This window comes from Gouania willdenowi, chromosome 15 (assembly GCF_900634775.1).
Source record: "Gouania willdenowi chromosome 15, fGouWil2.1, whole genome shotgun sequence".
NCBI lineage: Eukaryota > Metazoa > Chordata > Actinopteri > Blenniiformes > Gobiesocidae > Gouania > Gouania willdenowi.
This window is the reverse complement of record NC_041058.1, coordinates 7,724,763-7,749,707: the sequence shown is the minus strand read 5'-3', so window position 1 is coordinate 7,749,707 and position 24,945 is coordinate 7,724,763. Positions and strand designations below refer to the sequence as shown.

Sequence of the window (24,945 nt, the reverse complement as noted above, 5' to 3'; positions counted from 1 at the left end):
AAATTGAATTTTTTTTTTTTTAGATAAGGCTATCACAAGACCCTTAAAACTAGTGCAAATATGATGTGCATACTTAAATTGGGGTTAAAATGCAGTAAATCATGAAAAATTAGGAAAAACTGGAAAATGAGAAAAAAGTGACATACGTCGGAGGTAAGGCTATCGTAAGGCTTTTTTTTTTTTTTTGAGATATGGCTATCACAAGACCCTTAAAACTACTGCAAATATGATGTGCAAACTTAAACTGGGTTTAAAATGCAGTAAAGCATGAAAAATGAGAAAAAGTGGAAAATGAGAAAAAAAGTTACAAACATCAGAGTTAAGGCTAGTATGGCATAAAAATTGAATTTTTTTTTTCTTTTATTTTGAGATAAGGCTATCACAAGACCCTTAAAACTAGTGCAAATATGATGTGCACACTTAAACTGGGTTTAAAATGCAGTAAGGCATGAAAAATGAGAAGAATTGGAAAATGAGGAAAAAAGTGACAAACAGCGCAAATCGGAGGTAAGTCTATAGTAAGGCATCATTTTTTTTTTTTTTTTTTTTTTTTTGAGGTAAGGCTATCACAAGACCCTTAAAACTAGTGCAAATATGATGTACACGCTTAAATTGGGGTTAAAGTACATTAGGGAATGAAAATGAGAAAAAAGCGACAAACACCCCACATCAGAGGTAAGGCTATAATATGGCATAAAAATTGAATTTTTTTTTTTTTAGATAAGGCTATCACAAGACCCTTAAAACTAGTGCAATTATGCTGTACACGCTTAAATTGGGGTTTAAGTACATTAAGGCATGAAAAATGAGAAAAAAAGCGACAAACACCCCACATCAGAGGTAAGGCTATAGTATGGCATAAAAATTGAATTTTTTTTTTTTTTTTTTTTGAGAAAAGGCTATCACAAGACCCTTAAAACTAGTGCAAATATAATGTACACGCTTAAATTGGGGTTAAAGTACATTAAGGCATGAAAAATGAGAAAAAAGCGACAAACACCCCACATCAGAGGTAAGGCTATAGTAAGGCATAAAAATTGAATTTTTTTTTTTTTAGATAAGGCTATCACAAGACCCTTAAAACTAGTGCAAATATGATGTACACGCTTAAATTGGGGTTAACGTACAGTAAGGCATGAAAAAAGAGAAAAAAGCGACAAACACCCCACATCAGAAGTAAGGCTATAGTAAGGCATAAAAATTAATTTTTTTTTTTTTTAATTTTTTTTTTTAGATAAGGCTATCACAAGACCCTTAAAACTAGTGCAATTATGCTGTACACGCTTAAATTGGGGTTTAAGTACATTAAGGCATGAAAAATGAGAAAAAAAAAGCGACAAACAACCCCACATCAGAGGTAAGGCTATAGGATGGCATAAAAATTGAATTTTTTTTTTTTTTTTTTGAGAAAAGGCTATCACAAGACCCTTAAAACTAGTGCAAATATAATGTACACGCTTAAATTGGGGTTAAAGTACATTAAGGCATGAAAAATGAGAAAAAAGCGACAAACACCCCACATCAGAGGTAAGGCTATAGTAAGGCATAAAAATTGAATTTTTTTTTTTTTTAGATAAGGCTATCACAAGACCCTTAAAACTAGTGCAAATATGATGTACACGCTTAAATTGGGGTTAACGTACAGTAAGGCATGAAAAAAGAGAAAAAAAGCGACAAACACCCCACATCAGAGGTAAGGCTATAGTATGGCATAAAAATTGAATTTTTTTTTTTTTTTTTTGAGAAAAGGCTATCACAAGACCCTTAAAACTAGTGCAAATATAATGTACACGCTTAAATTGGGGTTAAAGTACATTAAGGCATGAAAAATGAGGAAAAAAGCGACAAACACCCCACATCAGAGGTAAGGCTATAGTAAGGCATAAAAATTGAATTTTTTTTTTTTTTTTAGATAAGGCTATCACAAGACCCTTAAAACTAGTGCAAATATAATGTACACGCTTAAATTGGGGTTAAAGTACATTAAGGCATGAAAAATGAGAAAAAAGCGACAAACACCCCCACATCAGAGGTAAGGCTATAGTAAGGCATAAAAATTGAATTTTTTTTTTTTTTAGATAAGGCTATCACAAGACCCTTAAAACTAGTGCAAATATGATGTACACGCTTAAATTGGGGTTAACGTACATTAAGGCATGAAAAATGAGAAAAAAGCAACAAACACCCCACATCAGAGGTAAGGCTATAGTATGGCATAAAAATTGAATTTTTTTTTTTTTTTTAGATAAGGCTATCACAAGACCCTTAAAACTAGTGCAAATATGATGTACACGCTTAAATTAGGGTTAACGTACAGTAAGGCATGAAAAATGAGAAAAAAGCGACAAACACCCCACATCAGAGGTAAGGCTATAGTAAGGCATAAAAATTGAATTTTTTTTTTTTTTAGATAAGGCTATCACAAGACCCTTAAAACTAGTGCAAATATGATGTACACGCTTAAATTGGGGTTAACGTACAGTAAGGCATGAAAAAAGAGAAAAAAGCGACAAACACCCCACATCAGAGGTAAGGCTATAGTAAGGCATAAAAATTAATTTTTTTTTTTTTTTATTTCTTTTTTTAGATAAGGCTATCACAAGACCCTTAAAACTAGTGCAATTATGCTGTACACGCTTAAATTGGGGTTTAAGTACATTAAGGCATGAAAAATGAGAAAAAAAGCGACAAACACCCCACATCAGAGGTAAGGCTATAGTATGGCATAAAAATTGAATTTTTTTTTTTTTTTTTTTTGAGATAAGGCTATCACAAGACCCTTAAAACTAGTGCAAATATGATGTGCACACTTAAACTGGGTTTAAAATGCAGTAAGGCATGAAAAATGAGAAGAATTGGAAAATGAGGAAAAAAGTGACAAACAGCGCAAATCGGAGGTAAGTCTATAGTAAGGCATCATTTTTTTTTTTTATTTTTTTTTTGGGGGTAAGGCTATCACAAGACCCTTAAAACTAGTGCAAATATGGATTAAATTGGGGTTAACGTACAGTAAGGCATGAAAAAAGCGACAAACACCCCACATCAGAGGTAAGGCATAAAAATTGAATTTTTTTTTTTTTTTTAGATAAGGCTATCACAAGACCCTTAAAACTACTGCAAATATGATGTGCAAACTTAAACTGGGTTTAAAATGCAGTAAAGCATGAAAAATGAGAAAAAGTGGAAAATGAGAAAAAAAGTTACAAACATCAGAGTTAAGGCTAGTATGGCATAAAATTGAATTTTTTTTAGATAAGGCTATCACAAAAACCCTTAAAACTAGTGCAAATATGATGTGCACACTTAAACTGGGTTTAAAATGCAGTAAGGCATGAAAAATGAGAAGAATTGGAAAATGAGGAAAAAAAGTGACAAACAGCGCAAATCGGAGGTAGGTCTATAGTAAGGCATCATTTTTTTTTTTTTTTTTTTTTTTGAGGTAAGGCTATCACAAGACCCTTAAAACTAGTGCAAATATGATGTACACGCTTAAATTGGGTTAAAGTACATTAGGGAATGAAAAATGAGAAAAAGCGACAAACACCCCACATCAGAGGTACGGCTATAGTATGGCATAAAAATTGAATTTATTTTTTTTAGATAAGGCTATCACAAGACCCTTAAAACTAGTGCAATTATGATGTACACGCTTAAATTGGGGTTAAAGTACATTAGGGAATGAAAAATGAGAAAAAAGCGACAAACACCCCACATCAGAGGTAAGGCTATAGTAAGGCATAAAAATTGAATTTTTTTTTTTTTTAGATAAGGCTATCACAAGACCCTTAAAACTACTGCAAATATGATGTGCAAACTTAAACTGGGTTTAAAATGCAGTAAAGCATGAAAAATGAGAAAAAGTGGAAAATGAGAAAAAAAGTTACAAACATCAGAGTTAAGGCTAGTATGGCATGAAAATTGAATTTTTTTTTTTTTAGATAAGGCTATCACAAGACCCTTAAAACTAGTGCAAATATGATGTGCATACTTAAATTGGGGTTAAAATGCAGTAAATCATGAAAAATTAGGAAAAACTGGAAAATGAGAAAAAAGTGACATACGTCGGAGGTAAGGGCTATCGTAAGGCTTTTTTTTTTTTTTTTGAGATATGGCTATCACAAGACCCTTAAAACTACTGCAAATATGATGTGCAAACTTAAACTGGGTTTAAAATGCAGTAAAGCATGAAAAATGAGAAAAAGTGGAAAATGAGAAAAAAAGTTACAAACATCAGAGTTAAGGCTAGTATGGCATAAAAATTGAATTTTTTTTTTCTTTTTTTTTGAGATAAGGCTATCACAAGACCCTTAAAACTAGTGCAAATATGATGTGCACACTTAAACTGGGTTTAAAATGCAGTAAGGCATGAAAAATGAGAAGAATTGGAAAATGAGGAAAAAAGTGACAAACAGCGCAAATCGGAGGTAAGTCTATAGTAAGGCATCATTTTTTTTTTTTTTTTTTTTTTTTTTGAGGTAAGGCTATCACAAGACCCTTAAAACTAGTGCAAATATGATGTACACGCTTAAATTGGGGTTAAAGTACATTAGGGAATGAAATGAGAAAAAAGCGACAAACACCCCACATCAGAGGTAAGGCTATAATATGGCATAAAAATTGAATTTTTTTTTTTTTTAGATAAGGCTATCACAAGACCCTTAAAACTAGTGCAATTATGCTGTACACGCTTAAATTGGGGTTTAAGTACATTAAGGCATGAAAAATGAGAAAAAAAGCGACAAACACCCCACGTCAGAGGTAAGGCTATAGTATGGCATAAAATTGAATTTTTTTTTTTTTTTTTTTTGAGAAAAGGCTATCACAAGACCCTTAAAACTAGTGCAAATATAATGTACACGCTTAAATTGGGGTTAAAGTACATTAAGGCATGAAAAATGAGAAAAAAGCGACAAACACCCCACATCAGAGGTAAGGCTATAGTAAGGCATAAAAATTGAATTTTTTTTTTTTTTTAGATAAGGCTATCACAAGACCCTTAAAACTAGTGCAAATATGATGTACACGCTTTAAATTAGGGTTAACGTACAGTAAGGCATGAAAAATGAGAAAAAAGCGACAAACACCCCACATCAGAGGTAAGGCTATAGTAAGGCATAAAATTGAATTTTTTTTTTTTTAGATAAGGCTATCACAAGACCCTTAAAACTAGTGCAAATATGATGTACATGCTTAAATTGGGGTTAACGTACAGTAAGGCATGAAAAAAGAGAAAAAAGCGACAAACACCCCACATCAGAAGTAAGGCTATAGTAAGGCATAAAAATTATTATTTTTTTTTTTTAATTTTTTTTTTTAGATAAGGCTATCACAAGACCCTTAAACTAGTGCAATTATGCTCTACACGCTTAAATTGGGGTTTAAGTACATTAAGGCATGAAAAATGAGAAAAAAAGCGACAAACACCCCACATCAGAGGTAAGGCTATAGTAAGGCATAAAAATTGAATTTTTTTTTTTTTTTTTTTTGAGAAAGGCTATCACAAGACCCTTAAAACTAGTGCAAATATAATGTACACGCTTAAATTGGGGTTAAAGTACATTAAGGCATGAAAAATGAGAAAAAAGCGACAAACACCCCACATCAGAGGTAAGGCTATAGTAAGGCATAAAAATTGAATTTTTTTTTTTTTTTAGATAAGGCTATCACAAGACCCTTAAAACTAGTGCAAATATAATGTACACGCTTAAATTGGGGTTTAAAGTACATTAAGGCATGAAAAATGAGAAAAAAGCGACAAACACCCCACATCAGAGGTAAGGCTATAGTAAGGCATAAAAATTGAATTATTTTTTTTTTTTAGATAAGGCTATCACAAGACCCTTAAAACTAGTGCAAATATGATGTACATGCTTAAATTGGGGTTAAAGTACATTAAGGCATGAAAAATGAGAAAAAAGCAACAAACACCCCACATCAGAGGTAAGGCTATAGTATGGCATAAAAATTGAATTTTTTTTTTTTTTTTTTTGAGAAAAGGCTATCACAAGACCCTTAAAACTAGTGCAAATATAATGTACACGCTTAAATTGGGGTTAAAGTACATTAAGGCATGAAAAATGAGAAAAAAGCGACAAACACCCCACATCAGAGGTAAGGCTATAGTAAGGCATAAAAATTGAATTTTTTTTTTTTTTTAGATAAGGCTATCACAAGACCCTTAAAACTAGTGCAAATATGATGTTACACGCTTAAATTGGGGTTAACGTACAGTAAGGCATGAAAAAAGAGAAAAAAAGCGACAAACACCCCACATCAGAGGTAAGGCTATAGTATGGCATAAAAATTGAATTTTTTTTTTTTTTTTTTTTGAGAAAAGGCTATCACAAGACCCTTAAAACTAGTGCAAATATAATGTACACGCTTAAATTGGGGTTAAAGTACATTAAGGCATGAAAAATGAGAAAAAAGCGACAAACACCCCACATCAGAGGTAAGGCTATAGTATGGCATAAAAATTGAATTTTTTTTTTTTTTAGATAAGGCTATCACAAGACCCTTAAAACTAGTGCAAATATAATGTACACGCTTAAATTGGGGTTAAAGTACATTAAGGCATGAAAAATGAGAAAAAAGCGACAAACACCCCACATCAGAGGTAAGGCTATAGTAAGGCATAAAAATTGAATTTTTTTTTTTTTTTAGATAAGGCTATCACAAGACCCTTAAAACTAGTGCAAATATGATGTACACGCTTAAATTGGGGTTAACGTACAGTAAGGCATGAAAAAAGAGAAAAAAGCGACAAACACCCCACATCAGAGGTAAGGCTATAGTAAGGCATAAAAATTAATTTTTTTTTTTTTTATTTCTTTTTTTAGATAAGGCTATCACAAGACCCTTAAAACTAGTGCAATTATGCTGTACACGCTTAAATTGGGGTTTAAGTACATTAAGGCATGAAAAATGAGAAAAAAAGCGACAAACACCCCACATCAGAGGTAAGGCTATAGTATGGCATAAAAATTGAATTTTTTTTTTTTTTTTTTTTGAGATAAGGCTATCACAAGACCCTTAAAACTAGTGCAAATATGATGTGCACACTTAAACTGGGTTTAAAATGCAGTAAGGCATGAAAAATGAGAAGAATTGGAAAATGAGGAAAAAAGTGACAAACAGCGCAAATCGGAGGTAAGTCTATAGTAAGGCATCATTTTTTTTTTTTTATTTTTTTTTTGGGGGTAAGGCTATCACAAGACCCTTAAAACTAGTGCAAATATGGATTAAATTGGGGTTAACGTACAGTAAGGCATGAAAAAAGCGACAAACACCCCACATCAGAGGTAAGGCATAAAAATTGAATTTTTTTTTTTTTTTAGATAAGGCTATCACAAGACCCTTAAAACTACTGCAAATATGATGTGCAAACTTAAACTGGGTTTAAAATGCAGTAAAGCATGAAAAATGAGAAAAAGTGGAAAATGAGAAAAAAAGTTACAAACATCAGAGTTAAGGCTAGTATGGCATAAAAATTGAATTTTTTTTAGATAAGGCTATCACAAAACCCTTAAAACTAGTGCAAATATGATGTGCACACTTAAACTGGGTTTAAAATGCAGTAAGGCATGAAAAATGAGAAGAATTGGAAAATGAGGAAAAAAGTGACAAACAGCGCAAATCGGAGGTAGGTCTATAGTAAGGCATCATTTTTTTTTTTTTTTTTTTTTTTTGAGGTAAGGCTATCACAAGACCCTTAAAACTAGTGCAAATATGATGTACACGCTTAAATTGGGGTTAAAGTACATTAGGGAATGAAAAATGAGAAAAAAGCGACAAACACCCCACATCAGAGGTACGGCTATAGTATGGCATAAAAATTGAATTTATTTTTTTTTAGATAAGGCTATCACAAGACCCTTAAAACTAGTGCAATTATGATGTACACGCTTAAATTGGGGTTAAAGTACATTAGGGAATGAAAAATGAGAAAAAAGCGACAAACACCCCACATCAGAGGTAAGGCTATAGTAAGGCATAAAAATTGAATTTTTTTTTTTTTTAGATAAGGCTATCACAAGACCCTTAAAACTACTGCAAATATGATGTGCAAACTTAAACTGGGTTTAAAATGCAGTAAAGCATGAAAAATGAGAAAAAGTGGAAAATGAGAAAAAAAGTTACAAACATCAGAGTTAAGGCTAGTATGGCATGAAAATTGAATTTTTTTTTTTTTAGATAAGGCTATCACAAGACCCTTAAAACTAGTGCAAATATGATGTGCATACTTAAATTGGGGTTAAAATGCAGTAAATCATGAAAAATTAGGAAAAACTGGAAAATGAGAAAAAAGTGACATACGTCGGAGGTAAGGCTATCGTAAGGCTTTTTTTTTTTTTTTTGAGATATGGCTATCACAAGACCCTTAAAACTACTGCAAATATGATGTGCAAACTTAAACTGGGTTTAAAATGCAGTAAAGCATGAAAAATGAGAAAAAGTGGAAAATGAGAAAAAAAGTTACAAACATCAGAGTTAAGGCTAGTATGGCATAAAAATTGAATTTTTTTTTTCTTTTTTTTTGAGATAAGGCTATCACAAGACCCTTAAAACTAGTGCAAATATGATGTGCACACTTAAACTGGGTTTAAAATGCAGTAAGGCATGAAAAATGAGAAGAATTGGAAAATGAGGAAAAAAGTGACAAACAGCGCAAATCGGAGGTAAGTCTATAGTAAGGCATCATTTTTTTTTTTTTTTTGAGGTAAGGCTATCACAAGACCCTTAAAACTAGTGCAAATATGATGTACACGCTTAAATTGGGGTTAAAGTACATTAGGGAATGAAAATGAGAAAAAAGCGACAAACACCCCACATCAGAGGTAAGGATATAATATGGCATAAAAATTGAATTTTTTTTTTTTTAGATAAGGCTATCACAAGACCCTTAAAACTAGTGCAATTATGCTGTACACGCTTAAATTGGGGTTTAAGTACATTAAGGCATGAAAAATGAGAAAAAAAAGCGACAAACACCCCACATCAGAGGTAAGGCTATAGTATGGCATAAAATTGAATTTTTTTTTTTTTTTTTTTTGAGAAAAGGCTATCACAAGACCCTTAAAACTAGTGCAAATATAATGTACACGCTTAAATTGGGGTTAAAGTACATTAAGGCATGAAAAATGAGAAAAAAGCGACAAACACCCCACATCAGAGGTAAGGCTATAGTAAGGCATAAAAATTGAATTTTTTTTTTTTTTTAGATAAGGCTATCACAAGACCCTTAAAACTAGTGCAAATATGATGTACACGCTTAAATTAGGGTTAACGTACAGTAAGGCATGAAAAATGAGAAAAAAGCGACAAACACCCCACATCAGAGGTAAGGCTATAGTAAGGCATAAAAATTGAATTTTTTTTTTTTTAGATAAGGCTATCACAAGACCCTTAAAACTAGTGCAAATATGATGTACATGCTTAAATTGGGGTTAACGTACAGTAAGGCATGAAAAAAGAGAAAAAAGCGACAAACACCCCACATCAGAAGTAAGGCTATAGTAAGGCATAAAAATTATTATTTTTTTTTTTTTATTTTTTTTTTTAGATAAGGCTATCACAAGACCCTTAAAACTAGTGCAATTATGCTCTACACGCTTAAATTGGGGTTTAAGTACATTAAGGCATGAAAAATGAGAAAAAAAGCGACAAACACCCCACATCAGAGGTAAGGCTATAGTATGGCATAAAAATTGAATTTTTTTTTTTTTTTTTTTGAGAAAAGGCTATCACAAGACCCTTAAAACTAGTGCAAATATAATGTACACGCTTAAATTGGGGTTAAAGTACATTAAGGCATGAAAAATGAGAAAAAAGCGACAAACACCCCACATCAGAGGTAAGGCTATAGTAAGGCATAAAAATTGAATTTTTTTTTTTTTTTAGATAAGGCTATCACAAGACCCTTAAAACTAGTGCAAATATAATGTACACGCTTAAATTGGGGTTAAAGTACATTAAGGCATGAAAAATGAGAAAAAAGCGACAAACACCCCACATCAGAGGTAAGGCTATAGTAAGGCATAAAAATTGAATTTTTTTTTTTTTTTAGATAAGGCTATCACAAGACCCTTAAAACTAGTGCAAATATGATGTACATGCTTAAATTGGGGTTAAAGTACATTAAGGCATGAAAAATGAGAAAAAAGCAACAAACACCCCACATCAGAGGTAAGGCTATAGTATGGCATAAAAATTGAATTTTTTTTTTTTTTTTTTGAGAAAAGGCTATCACAAGACCCTTAAAACTAGTGCAAATATAATGTACACGCTTAAATTGGGGTTAAAGTACATTAAGGCATGAAAAATGAGAAAAAAGCGACAAACACCCCACATCAGAGGTAAGGCTATAGTAAGGCATAAAAATTGAATTTTTTTTTTTTTAGATAAGGCTATCACAAGACCCTTAAAACTAGTGCAAATATGATGTACACGCTTAAATTGGGGTTAACGTACAGTAAGGCATGAAAAAAGAGAAAAAAAGCGACAAACACCCCACATCAGAGGTAAGGCTATAGTATGGCATAAAAATTGAATTTTTTTTTTTTTTTTTTTTTGAGAAAAGGCTATCACAAGACCCTTAAAACTAGTGCAAATATAATGTACACGCTTAAATTGGGGTTAAAGTACATTAAGGCATGAAAAATGAGAAAAAAGCGACAAACACCCCACATCAGAGGTAAGGCTATAGTATGGCATAAAAATTGAATTTTTTTTTTTTTTTTAGATAAGGCTATCACAAGACCCTTAAAACTAGTGCAAATATAATGTACACGCTTAAATTGGGGTTAAAGTACATTAAGGCATGAAAAATGAGAAAAAAGCGACAAACACCCCACATCAGAGGTAAGGCTATAGTAAGGCATAAAAATTGAATTTTTTTTTTTTTTAGATAAGGCTATCACAAGACCCTTAAAACTAGTGCAAATATGATGTACACGCTTAAATTGGGGTTAACGTACAGTAAGGCATGAAAAAAGAGAAAAAAGCGACAAACACCCCACATCAGAGGTAAGGCTATAGTAAGGCATAAAAATTAATTTTTTTTTTTTTTTTTTCTTTTTTTAGATAAGGCTATCACAAGACCCTTAAAACTAGTGCAATTATGCTGTACACGCTTAAATTGGGGTTTAAGTACATTAAGGCATGAAAAATGAGAAAAAAAGCGACAAACACCCCACATCAGAGGTAAGGCTATAGTATGGCATAAAAATTGAATTTTTTTTTTTTTTTTTTTGAGAAAAGGCTATCACAAGACCCTTAAAACTAGTGCAAATATAATGTACACGCTTAAATTGGGGTTAAAGTACATTAAGGCATGAAAAATGAGAAAAAAGCGACAAACACCCCACATCAGAGGTAAGGCTATAGTAAGGCATAAAAATTGAATTTTTTTTTTTTTTTAGATAAGGCTATCACAAGACCCTTAAAACTAGTGCAAATATGATGTACACGCTTAAATTGGGGTTAACGTACAGTAAGGCATGAAAAATGAGAAAAAAGCGACAAACACCCCACATCAGAGGTAAGGCTATAGTAAGGCGTAAAAATTGAATTTTTTTTTTTTTTTAGATAAGGCTTTCACAAGACCCTTAAAACTAGTGCAAATATGATGTACACGCTTAAATTGGGGTTAACGTACAGTAAGGCATGAAAAAAGAGAAAAAAGCGACAAACACCCCACATCAGAGGTAAGGCTATAGTAAGGCATAAAAATTGAATTTTTTTTTTTTTTAGATAAGGCTATCACAAGACCCTTAAAACTACTTCAAATATGATGTGCAAACTTAAACTGGGTTTAAAATGCAGTAAAGCATGAAAAATGAGAAAAAGTGGAAAATGAGAAAAAAAGTTACAAACATCAGAGTTAAGGCTAGTATGGCATAAAAATTGAATTTTTTTTTTCTTTTTTTTTGAGATAAGGCTATCACAAAACCCTTAAAACTAGTGCAAATATGATGTGCACACTTAAACTGGGTTTAAAATGCAGTAAGGCATGAAAAATGAGAAGAATTGGAAAATGAGGAAAAAAGTGACAAACAGCGCAAATCGGAGGTAAGTCTATAGTAAGGCATCATTTTTTTTTTTTTTTTTTTTTTTTTTGAGGTAAGGCTATCACAAGACCCTTAAAACTAGTGCAAATATGATGTACACGCTTAAATTGGGGTTAAAGTACATTAGGGAATGAAAAATGAGAAAAAAGCGACAAACACCCCACATCAGAGGTAAGGCTATAGTATGGCATAAAAATTGAATTTTTTTTTTTTTAGATAAGGCTATCACAAGACCCTTAAAACCTTTGCATGAAAAATGGGAAAAAAGTGGAAAATGAGAGTGACAAACACCCCAAATTAGAAGTATGACTATAGTAAGGCTTAAAAGTTTAAAAAGTTTTTTTTTATTAATTTTTTTTCATTTTATTTTTTTTAAATAAGGCTATCACAAGACTCTTAAAACTAGTGCAAACATGATATGCACAATATATCAAATTGTGATCTTAGGAGTCAGATTATCATTACTACATATTTTTTAGATTAAATGCAGTGGATGGTTAATAGATAAATAAAACCACTTACTGCACGTCAATTCAAGACCATGAAACTCTGTGACAATGAGCAGCTCACAGCTGTACTTCTGGAAGGTCAGGTAGCTGAGCCACTGGAAAATGGTTGGCATCTGTGCGGTACTTCTGTTGTAATGTGAGGATAAATTCATAATTATTTTCAGGGAATCATGCATTTAGCTTAGTTAAATAAAAAAAAATAAAGTGGTATAAAAATGGTAAAACATTATAAATAGTTGAACCTTAAAAAACCTGATCCCACTAAGATGCCTGCGATGTTTAGCAGAGCCACGCCCGTGTTGACCATGTTAGGGTCTTGGACCACGCCCAGTAACACTACAGTCAGCAGCTCACCTGAGAACAAGTAGAAAAAAGTAGAAACTGTAACAGATGCCTTTTTTTAACCAGAACAAACATGGTTTTTATAACTTTCAGACACAGATAAATAATCTTGAATATAGAAAATGGTGTTGGCTGTATGGATTGAAGCGTGTCAATATATAGGAACATCGCATTATTCATTATCAAAAAACCTACACCACATGTGTCAAACTCGAGGCTCGGGAGCCAAATCCGGCCCTTTAAATCATCCAATTCGGCCCATGGGAAAAAGTAAAAATGACAGAGAAAACATGAAAAACTGCATAAATTACCAAATATTTAAGTTGTAGCAATCTCTGTCCCTTCAAATACACAAATTTAATGAAATGACACAGTATTTGCAGGAGCTTTTGTGCCTTTATCAAACAACTGCAGTGTTATTTAATCAAAAATTGTGAATATAACAATTTTTTTCTGAATTCCAAGCATTTTCCCACAAAACTCTTCTAAATTACAAAACACTGGTCACAAAATCAAGGATCTTTGAAGTGTTGACCTTGCAGGGACTGATATCCATCACTTGTTGCCTGGATATTGCCAGTGTCGTTCAAACTGTATATATCAATAGGGCACATTAGTTCTAATTAATCTGCAGCCCACTTGAGTTCAAACTGCAGCTGTGTTTGACCCCTGACCAGAAATTAGTTCGACACCCCTGACCTATACATCCACTCACCTATTATATGTGGCACAAGAACGACAGCAGTATAACAGAGGAAACGCAGAGTTTCTGGATGCATTCCCACCGTCCTGATATGAGAGAAGAACCAAAACAAGTTGAAGGTGATCAAAGTACACAACAGAAGACTCAAGGCTTTTATTTTGAAGTTTGTTTCTCATGCTAAGCAGCTAACCAGTAGAGAAATGATGTGAAGATGAAGACACTGAGGATGCTGAAAGGCAGGATGTGGAAGATGTAGGCCAGAAACATCTGCCATTTACTGTACAGGCCATCCTGGCTCTCCTGGTCACTGATGGCTCGCAGCGCAGGGACTGATGGAAGAATTTACAACAGTGAGTTAGTGCTCTTCTACCATTCTTTGTTCAATACTTTTAAAGTGAACTTTAACATCTTATCTTATCATTTCCACCTGCTCAGATCCGAAAAATACAAACATTTCACGAAATGAAAAAAAAAATTCCGCGACAGGCTTTTAGCAGAAGCTGTAAATACTGACATGAAATGATTGTGAAGTATTCGACTCTAATCCAGCCAATAAAAGCATATAGTTACCAACATTTACTGTATATTTTTGTAAAGGTTAAATGATAAAAAAGCATGTCCAAGAATCTCAAAGAAGAGAAGATTCCCTAGATTATTATTTTTAAAAAATTAGTTTGACAATGATCTAAGTCAGTGATTCCCAACCTTTTTCGGTTTTTTTTTTTTTTCTTTTTCATTTTACTCCATTTTTATATCACCAAATTTCTGGTGGCACAAAGTGACAAGGTGGGTCAGCTCAAATATTTTCATGCTGCATTTTATTTAAACTACATTTATAGCTGATAGAGTGAAAGTATAGAATACAGTTGTTTGAAAAATACATATTTTCAAATCTAAAAATACACTTTAATCTGTTATTTTTGTATAAATTACTAGACATTTCAGGCAATCTCACATGGGGTCACGACCCGAAGGTTGAAAAACCCTTATCCAAGGGCTCCAATTGCATTTGTACAGTAATTAATTTAATTATTAACCTTATGGCCTGTTTTGTGACAGACCTGTCCAACAGTTGATTTGCCTTTAAGGTTATGTGAAGTTCAGCTCCAATAAAAGTTAATCAAGACCTTTGATAGACCCCCACTAAAAGTAGGTCTGTAGGTAAAGGTTTACTAAGGTTCTCTCACCTGATATGGAGGAAAGGTTGGTTTCCTGGTTTGATTTCTACTATAGTTTATTTCTGTCCTTATATATTATACAATAGATAATATATAACTTGTTCTCTCACCTATGAGGGGCCTGACTAAATACATTTTGGCTGAAAGGAACTAATACAGTAATAACCTAAATCAGACATGGACAACTGGAGGCCCAGGGGCCAGACGTGATCTTATTTTGTGGGGCCCCCAAAGTAATTGCACAAAATGAGTTAAAAAACACACAAAAATACACAAAAGGACAACAAAAACACACAAAAAATACCCCAAAGACAAAAACAACTACAAAGTACAAAAAAATCACAACAAAAACCCAACAAAACATGAAAACATACAACATAAAAATGCAAAATGACTCCGAAAACACCCCAAATTGTTTCTTTCCGGTTTTAATGCTCAGATTGGTCGTTATTCTAAATGCTGACATGAATGTTGATAACGTGGTCCTCGGATCAGACAATTAATATTTTTTGACCCCCACTGTGCTAAAAGTTGTCCATCTCTGATCTTAAATAATATGAAATGAAACTCTTAATTTAGACAAATAATAGAGATTGCCAGAGTAATGTTCACTGAAAAAATTCCAGTTTCACTATTTCCACTAAATCATTGCATGTGGAAATACGAAGCCCATAAAGTGAACATATGTTATTGTGTGATACAGTGGCCCTGACTTACAGAGAGCTACAGCATTCAGCATGCCAGTGTAGGGGGATGCTCCGATGCTCTGATAGATGATGCCGATGCGGTCCTGCACCGCCCCTTTGTTGACGTTGTTATCCAGGTGGATGACGAAGAAGGCCACAAACAGACCATAGATCAGGTTCTGCGACAGACGCATCAGAACCCCCATCCGGTCTCTGGACAGGTTTCTCACTGTTCGTCTAACAGAGAATATGAAGGACTACATTTATTGAGACATTTTGGAAAAGATACCAAAAAACTGAAAATACCCAAAAAGATGAAAATAAAAAGTTTTAGAATAGCCTAAAAGACAATACAATTACATTAATCAAATATGATATTTAAGGTGCAGGCTTGATCACCCTGTAGCTGGCCACCTTTGATGAGGGTGTCTAGTGTTAAAAAGGTAGAAACACCCCCTAATTCAAAGGAACACTACTTATGATGCGTCCCAAAATGTACATCCTTTCCATATCTGAGACACAGATACCACGCCAGAATAAAAATTAAAACATGTAATCAGTAATTCTTTATATAAATTATTGGACACTTCAGGCGAACCCACATGGGGTCAGGAACCAAAGGTTGAAAAACTCTAATCTTACGGAACGGGTGTCAAACTCATTTTGGTTCAGGGGCCAAATATGGACCAGTTTGATCTCAAGTGGGCCGCAGATTTTAGGTTGGGGAAAAAAGCAGTTTTCGCACCATTGTGCCCTAGTTTTCAACAACAGTCCCTATAGGATCTTTACTTTACAACTTCTTGATTTCGTAACCAATTTTTGTGTTGTTAAGAGGAATTTGTAGAAATGTTTGTGAGAAATTTTAAGATTTATGAAAACGGTTAGAGTTCATTTGCAATTAAAAATGACTGCATTCGCCTCTCAAAATATTGTAGAGTTCCACTAAAATGGTGAACTTGAGTTTTCAACAACTGAATTACTGGTAACTTCTACAATAATTCATGATTTCTCTTGATTACATTTCTATCACTTAAATCACACAATGTTTGCTATCCATGTAAGTTGTTTAATGAGGAAGTCTGTTCATGTGAATGATGACTTATTAAGCTCTGACCTGATTAAAACTCCAAGCTTTGCAGCACCACTGGGAGACTCTTTGCTCTTAAACGGGATCGCTGGCTTGTCCGACTGCTGCAGACTTTGCTCTATCTTTCCCAGCATGCTCTGATTGATGTCGGACCTCTGATAGGACGACGTGATCTCGTGCATACGGTTAAACGTGACCGCCTCCCTGTCGCTGTTGCGTGTGTCCACAGAAGTGAAGTCCACTGTTGAATGCAGACAATGTCCCAAGATTATTGTTTGTCTTGAGTAAAAACAATGATGTGAATGATCACAAAAACTGCGTACCGTAGATATCGAAGGGGTTGCAGTATTCTGGACACTCGTATCCACATTGGCTGAAGAAGTCCACCATCTCTCCAGGTTGGCCACAAAACACCAGCTCTCCACGACTCATTATAGCAATTCTGCTGAAAACCTACAGAACACATAGTTGTGTTTGATATATTGGGGCGATCTTTGATAATGGCTTTGGTTATACTGCCAATAGTATTAAACATGAAGTTTAATCCAAGTCCAATGATTTATCATATTGATTCTAGCTTTCAGAACTTTGTTAAATCCAGTCTGGTCTTCATTTTGTTGACTAAGAATGTATGACACCTTTTTTTTAAAAGTGACAATAGCAAGAAAAATACATGTAAAATACATATATAAAATACATGGATATTTTTAACTAATAAAAACTAAATTAATAAGAACCTATTATATATAGGTCTTGTGCAATGATGACATGTAACTGTCTGTGTATTTATAAATATTAATACTGTCCTATATCACATATATAAATGGTACTTGAATCTTTAAAGAAAAAGGCATAAACTCTTATGCTTTATATTTTAGTCGACCATATCTACAGTTGATTTAGTCTAAAATCTTAATATCATTTAGTTTACAAAAGCAAAACTATAACTGAAATAATCCTGATCACTATATTTGGACTAAAACTAAGTTGAATTTTAAATTCTAAAGCTACATTAAAATTTGCTGTCAAAATTAACACTAATCCAGTCCAGATCTTCCAGGAAACTTGAGACAAAGAGGCCAAAATCAACCTCTGAACCACAACTTAACGTTGCATAATGCGTATGCAGGCAACAAAAAGTTTGAATTTATATTGCAGCTGAATAAAAAACATACATTACACTTAAAATATTTGAAAAAAACATTTGCACGTCCAGGAAAACAACTTCCAATCGTCATCTGAGATCAGAGAAAGCCAACATACTCAATCAGTGTCATAACGGTGCGTTAGAAACTCACATTGAAGAGCTCAGAGCGTGGCTGGTGGATGGTCACAATAACAATGCGGTTCCTCATGGCCAGCTCGGCCAATAACACTACGATCTGATTGGCCGTCATGCTGTCCAGGCCGGTGGTGGGCTCGTCCAATAGGATCACTCCTTCAAAAAGTCCCACAGTGAAACCCAGTGAGGAAGACAAAACTTTTCCCACGAGCTACAAACTTCTAAATGTTCTTTTTGGCAAAAGCAGGACCCTCAGTGGGACCAACTTAACTGGAGTTTTCTCTATTTTAGATAATTGCTCTAATTAGAACAATTAAAAGATTGGCTCTTTGCATAATGAACGTGGAGTAGAATTAGCAGATGCTTTAATTGTGAGATTAATTCATTTCCTGGTTGATTGGAGAGGCAACGAATGGAAACTTCTCATTACACCGTGCATGGCTGTGTGTGTGTATGTGTGTGTGTTCAAGGCCACTTTAATCCTGAATGAGGACTGAGACCTCCATGGTCCCTGGAGGACTGCAGGCCTGATAAAGTGCACCTGGGATGATGAGCACACACACTGCACTGGGTCTCAGCTCATTCCGCTCTGGGTGTGATAACCCAGTCCCTGTATTACTGTTCTCCATCTTTCTGCGTCCTCTGGCTCTTCCTTATTCCTCACGTCTTAGTTTTCTACTCAGGACTTTTTGCAGCTATTTTTGAACAATGATGAAAACTTTATTCCCCAGTTTTCCAGAATCTCAATGTCATGCCCCTGTCAGCTTAATTTATTGGATAAATGACACATTATGTGTGTGAATAAAATAAGAAATAACTAGGCAGGACCTGTATTCGCAAGGCGACTGTGTATTTGGCAACTGAAAATTTGCAAAAATGACAACCTGTATCTGGATTTGTTGACAAGTTATATAATGCACGAAAAATGGAAGACTGACCTTGAACTTAAATATGACCTTGAGTGAAGATCAAGGTCACACATTGAAAGGAAATGTTGTTCAATGGTACCATTCTCAACACTGTATCTCAATATGTGGCCAAGTTATCGGGAAAAAACTGTTTTTTTTTTAATGTTTTTTTTGTGACATCATGAACTTTGACCCCTACCGATATTTTTACTGGTAAGTCGTAAAGCTTTAGTCAAATAGAATAAAATAATTCATTTGAAATGTATGCATTGAACTTGTATGATAAATATTCATAGAGATATGGAAAATTTAGGTTTTTGATATCTGATGCGACCTTGCCTCTATGAGATGACATTTGTGTCATTAGTGTTGCATTAATAGCCAAGGAGGAGTTTTAGGACAATTTTCAATTGCCAAAATACAATAATAGAACAAGAAAATTGTGCATGCTCCTAACTTCGAGCTTGTATAATAAGTGTAGGACAGTTTTTTTTTTTACATTAATCATATGTAATTGTAGACGGGGATTCTGCGGAAGCAGATTAGGGGAAATTTTGATGGAGAAACTAAAAATTAAAACAAGAATAAACTCGAAATGTTGAGATTAAAGTAAATATTTTGAGAATGAAGTTGAAATATAACGTCAAGATTGAAGTTCAAATTTCAAAAGTTAAACTCAAAATACAACATCGTGATAAAAGTCAAAGGTGGACATGTGCTAACACTGAAACAATACATCTGGGTTACCAATGTAATTGTGATGTACATACTAAATAAAAAATCAAAATATTGTATTTTGAGTTTATTTTCAAAATGTCCACTTTAATCTCTATTTTTATTTAATTCTTGACATGTCAACTTTATTCTTGATTTGCCCAAAATTATTCTCATCATCAAAATTGGCCCTAATCCTCTTCTGTAGGATTGTATGTGTGAACGTGGCTGTGATTGTGCTTAATGTCCTTTTAGGTGTACTATTGGAAACCAAGACAATAAAGCTTTCTGATTCTGATTCTGATTCTGATTCTGATTCTGATTCTGATTCTGATTCTGATTCTGATTCTGATTCTGATGAAAACTAACTTTCCAGAATCAATTGAAACCTCTTTCATCTTTTTTTTGAGTAAATGATCTTAAATGTATTGATCCATGAGGCCTATGCTATGTCTTTCTCTGATTTGGGAAGATCAATCATTTTCTCCACTGACTTTAGATGAAGGCAATATGTGCTCTTTACTTTTTGCCTGATTTCTTCTCACCAGTTAGTTTTATTAGTATTTCAGCATGTTTTTACTTGTTTTGGAAAAAAAACCTAACTTGCAAAGCTATAATGTTCCTGTCCTGGCTGATAATGTAGCTTATTTAAATTTTTCGGTTCATTACCGGTATTTGATAAATAATTCAGTCGCAGTTTAAAACTTTGAAACTCTAAGACTAAATATTCCCTACGTGGGTTCTGAAGTAACTGTCCAGCAATGGACACCCTCCTCCTCTCTCCCCCAGAGATCCCTGGGAAAACACGACCTCCTATGACGCTGTGAGCCACGTGAGTCAGACTGAGCTCAGCCATCACTGCCGACACCTAGAAATGAAGCCAGACTGGGTCAGGAGTCAGTGTATAATTAACGTGTGTGTGTGTGTGTGTGTGCATATTCTGCTCCAGAGGCCCAGAATATTATGAGAACCTGCTGAAATCTGTGGTTAAAAATTGAAAAGTCACCTTTTTCTTGATGGCTTCTGCTGAGTGTTGTCTCAGGGCCAGTTGGGCTGTGTAGGTCAGAGTCTCCTCCACCGTCAGATAACTCAGTAACGTATCGCTCTAGAGGGAAAATATTAGAATGCAAAAAAACCAAAATAGAATATTTATCATCAGACTTTTTCCTGCATAATTTAATCTTGTTTTTACAATTTGGAATATTTGTTAAATTCAGTAATGTGATGCTGAAATAATCCTATATTGTTTGTACAAAAATGCTTATTTAGGATTAGTGGTAATGATAGAATTTCTTTTAAAAGCATTAGAATAAAGAAAAGAAGAAACCAATTTGGTTAGTTACACCTCTTGTGTCTTTTCACATCCAACCAAGCCCTATCCTTCCTGAGATTAGATATCGTTTGCATGTTCTCCGAGAGTCTAATAGTGCAGGGGTTCTCAACCTTGTGATCTGGACACCATGTGGGGTCACGAGACATGGTTGAGGGGGTTGACAGATGCCTTTAAGAAACTAAGAAATTTTTTTTTTTTTTTTTACAATTTTAGCCAATTTTTGCTTATTTCTACACCTTTTCTGCAACTACAACAAACCTATAACCATATTTTAACCTATTTTCATCGCTTTTTCTTGTTATATTTTAGCACTTTTTAATGCATTTTTGCTACAGTACTCCACTTCTCTATTAAATTTTAGTGCGTTTTCTGCACATCTTTTCCACTTTCAAGACATTTTCAGCACTTATTTTAAACCCTTTCCACCACTTTTCCCACCTAATGCTGCAAATGTTGACCCATTATTGCCATTTTTAACCTTTTTTCACCATATTTCATGCTTATATTTGCCAATTTAACCACATTCACAATTTATCATGCCCATTATTTGCCAGTTTAAACGAACTAATATTGATATTTTCAACCCTTTTTAACACTTTTTCTGTCCGTTTTTGGCCACTCTGATTTGGGACTTTTAACCAATTTTTGTGGTTTTTAAAATCCTATTTCACCACCTTTTCCATCACATTTGGTCACTTTTAACCAATTTTATTTCTTATTAAAACAAGGATTTGCATCTTTAAGATGGCTATATACTCTGGAGCAAATAATAATAAACTTCCTGAATAAGAGTGGATATTATTAAGCAACATAAATAAATAAATGTGGTTATCACAGATTGATAGAACAATGGACCATCATTTTGCTGACTTTATGAATGGGCCCCAAAAAGCTCTCCCTTTTATTCCCCCTTACAGTGGGGGTCTCCAGTCTCTGGCTCCTTTATTTTGGGGGTCCCGGGTTGAAAAGGTTGAGATTGGCTTCAGCTCCTCTTGGGATCTGGTGATACGGCTTTTTTTTTCCTTTCTCCCCAGACACGCTCACGCGAGCACACGTTATTTGAACCAAGTGAACCCGCTGTCTGCTTTAATTAACACATGGAGCCCCTTCAGTCCCACTTCTCCTTCTTCTCTCATCTGGATGACTTTAATATCAGGAGCTCATATCACCACCTGATCTGCAGCTTAAGCAGGAGAAGTTAATGACAAGAGAAGGCTTTTATAGAGGAGAGAACTATCAGAGGAAGAAGAACCATGGCCAGTTTTAAACCTATGTTTTTAATTCTGGCTTTGGACACACATGATCAGCTCTCATTGAGAGATTAAGTGTGTGAGCAGGCTATCAAGGGTTTAAAGTTAATTTCATTCAGAGGCCGGGGCGGCCTTTCAGGAGTTTTTACTAAATAATTAAATTCAGCTGTTAGTGGAATTTGTAGAGGGAAGTTTGGGATGTTTAACGTTAACGTGATACAATTACGTAAATCTTACACTACCCTGGGTAATCACGACGTCACAGTATTAAACTCCAAATTGTGTTTGAAGTGCTTTTTATTGCACACATTTCTACAAGTAAAGCTTACATGTAAAAGTCTTTCAGTTGAAAGACAGTTGCTGCAAAGTTGATTTAAAAAAACGTTTAATCTGAAGGCATTCCTGTTTTTATACGTTGGTTCTCTGGTCATTTAAAAATAAATCCTTCAGTGGTAATAGATCTTGTCATACATGCTTGGTGCAGAACATACATTATATTTAGGCAAGGCGAGATTAGATAATTCTTTATCTACGACAGGGATTTTTTTTTCCTTGTTCACAGCAGACAGAAGGTCAGAGAAGCACTTTATACAACAGTAAAAAATATAATAAAGGAAAATATGATACAATAATACAATTAAAAAAACATGTAATGCACAGAATTTACCTAATTAAAGGTGAATTAACCAAAAACACTTTGAGCAGTATTTGCTTTTGATTTAGTTTGTGGTGCTTTACAGATTCCCTCAACTTTAACTTTATCCTTTCTGGATTCTCCAAATCATTTTTGTGTTGTGAGTTTTGTACTTTTTGCCACTTTTGTTACTTTTTATTGAACCAAATTGATAAAAATAAATACATAAATAATAATTGAAAATAAATAAATAAATAAATAAATAAATAAATAAATAATAATAATAATAATAATAATAATAATAATAATAATAATAATAATAATAATAATAATAATAATAATAATAATTTATATTTATATATTATAATATATGATTATAAAGAAAATATGTATGGTTGTGTATTGGTGTAATGCAAAATAAACAATTTGGTAAAGTTTCTAGTTTTAAAAAGGGAAATCTATTTGTCTAAAAAAAAAAAAAAAATCAAATCAATTCATAGAACTAGTCATTAATGAAGTTTGAATATTACCTGCAGCACATAGGAGAAGCAGTCCTGGTATTCCGCCCTCTTCAGTTTCCTGCCATTAATGAAGACCTCACCCAGCAGTGTACCAGAGTTTCCAATCCTCCCAGAAATGGCGTCCAACAGGGTCGTCTTTCCTGAGCCTTGATGAAAATAAATGCACAAATGTAACAACTTGACAATTATTGGCTGATCTTTCTGTCTGCTGCAGTAATGCTTTTCATTGCTTCTCTATAGAGGGTATAGATAATATAAATATAGAAAGTCAAATATGACACAATGTAATTTTGGGAAATGGGAAAATGTATGAAAATGTAATAAGAACACTTTAGAAGTACAAGTTCAACTTTTTTCATACATATATTCAGTAAATAATTTATAATCATCTTAAAAAGGGGGAAAAAAACACTGAAACTTTATGTTTCCACTCTTTGCACTTTGAACAGAGCTGAGTCCCAACCTGAGTTGCCCAGTATGCCCATGATTTGACCGCTGTCCACATGGAAGGACACGTCGTTGAGAATCTGTCGAGTCCATCGTTTTCTATAAGAGGGGACGTCCCACCATGGACCGAGACGCTCACTGACTCACACATAATAAACACACACACACACACACACACACACACACACACACACAACACAAAAACATAGTTCTTATATCAATGTTTGGTGTTTTCTCCTCCTGAGAACTTTCATTTTCATTTTTTTTTACATATTTAAGTTATACTTCATTTTACTTACAGTTGATTAAAAATCCAAAAGTGTCTATTTGTATGGTTGCTGTACGAACAACCTCCAGTGTTATTGGTACGGTTACCGAAGTACACATACGTAGCGTCTTAGGGTTAGATTATAACCCAATATTGCAACAATTTTTATGGTTAGGGTTAGGTTTAGTCTTAGTCACGTGACCTACAAATAGGGGCGCTGCGTACGGATAGAATGTCAGTATATTGATACGGTACCCGTAGGGATAGCCACTGCCTAAAAATGCTGCCATGGAGATATAAGAGATGTTTAAATTTAATGAAGAATCTATAGACTTGGTGACACCTGCCTTTATGACAGAGTGGTGTAGGATATTGAGCATTATTTGGTAACACTTTACTTGAAATTTTATACATAAGGCTGACATTACGTTGTCATTAGCATGAATAAGGTGTCATTATCCCTACCTATTCCTACCTAACCGCACTAGATTCCTCCACCAAACCCAAAAAATGCCAACATAGCTCCAAAGGTGTCATAATTTAGCGAACAACACTTAATGACAGCTTAATGACACCTTATTCATGATAAAATAATGACAGCATAATGTCAGCCTCATGTGTAAAGCTTCAAATAAAGTGTGATTCAGTATTTTGTGCATTTGCGGTGTTTACCTGACTGTGTACGACACCCCACTGACACTGAGACAACAGGAAGGCTCTCTATGATCCTCTCCTTTCCACACGTTCCTTTTAGTCTCCGACAAAAACTTAAAAGACTCCTTTTCCTTCTGCGTGTTGTCCAACTCCACCGTCTGCATTGAGTAGGAACCGTCCATGTCACACTAGACGTCAGATCTGCATGGGTTTGGTAAAGCTCGCTCAGACTGAGTCTCTTGCGTGCACAGAGAAGCAGCAGCAGCGTGGCCTCATTGGGTCTCTCAGGCACCATAAACACACATGAGCCTGTGTTATCTCAAAGAACTTTGATCTGGAGTTGTATAAAAGAGACAAAACC

General features: G+C 34.1%; 1 protein-coding gene across 1 annotated transcript in view; it reads right to left on the bottom strand.

The window, feature by feature from the left end:
- abcg5 (ATP-binding cassette, sub-family G (WHITE), member 5) overlaps positions 1-24,895 on the bottom strand; it is a 30,216-nt gene extending 5,321 nt beyond the window's left edge. Inside the window, exons 1-13 of the mRNA XM_028468096.1 lie at positions 24,603-24,895; positions 23,679-23,800; positions 23,225-23,361; positions 20,484-20,582; positions 20,213-20,345; positions 17,872-18,011; positions 16,897-17,026; positions 16,601-16,814; positions 15,518-15,723; positions 13,813-13,951; positions 13,635-13,708; positions 12,820-12,931; positions 12,591-12,703 (exon numbers count right to left, since the gene is read on the bottom strand). Of these exons, the coding sequence (XP_028323897.1) occupies positions 12,591-12,703; positions 12,820-12,931; positions 13,635-13,708; positions 13,813-13,951; positions 15,518-15,723; positions 16,601-16,814; positions 16,897-17,026; positions 17,872-18,011; positions 20,213-20,345; positions 20,484-20,582; positions 23,225-23,361; positions 23,679-23,800; positions 24,603-24,766 (1,783 nt within the window). The 5' untranslated portion in view covers positions 24,767-24,895. The remainder of the gene's footprint in view (positions 1-12,590; positions 12,704-12,819; positions 12,932-13,634; positions 13,709-13,812; positions 13,952-15,517; positions 15,724-16,600; positions 16,815-16,896; positions 17,027-17,871; positions 18,012-20,212; positions 20,346-20,483; positions 20,583-23,224; positions 23,362-23,678; positions 23,801-24,602) is intronic.
- Between the last annotated feature and the right edge of the window lie 50 nt (positions 24,896-24,945).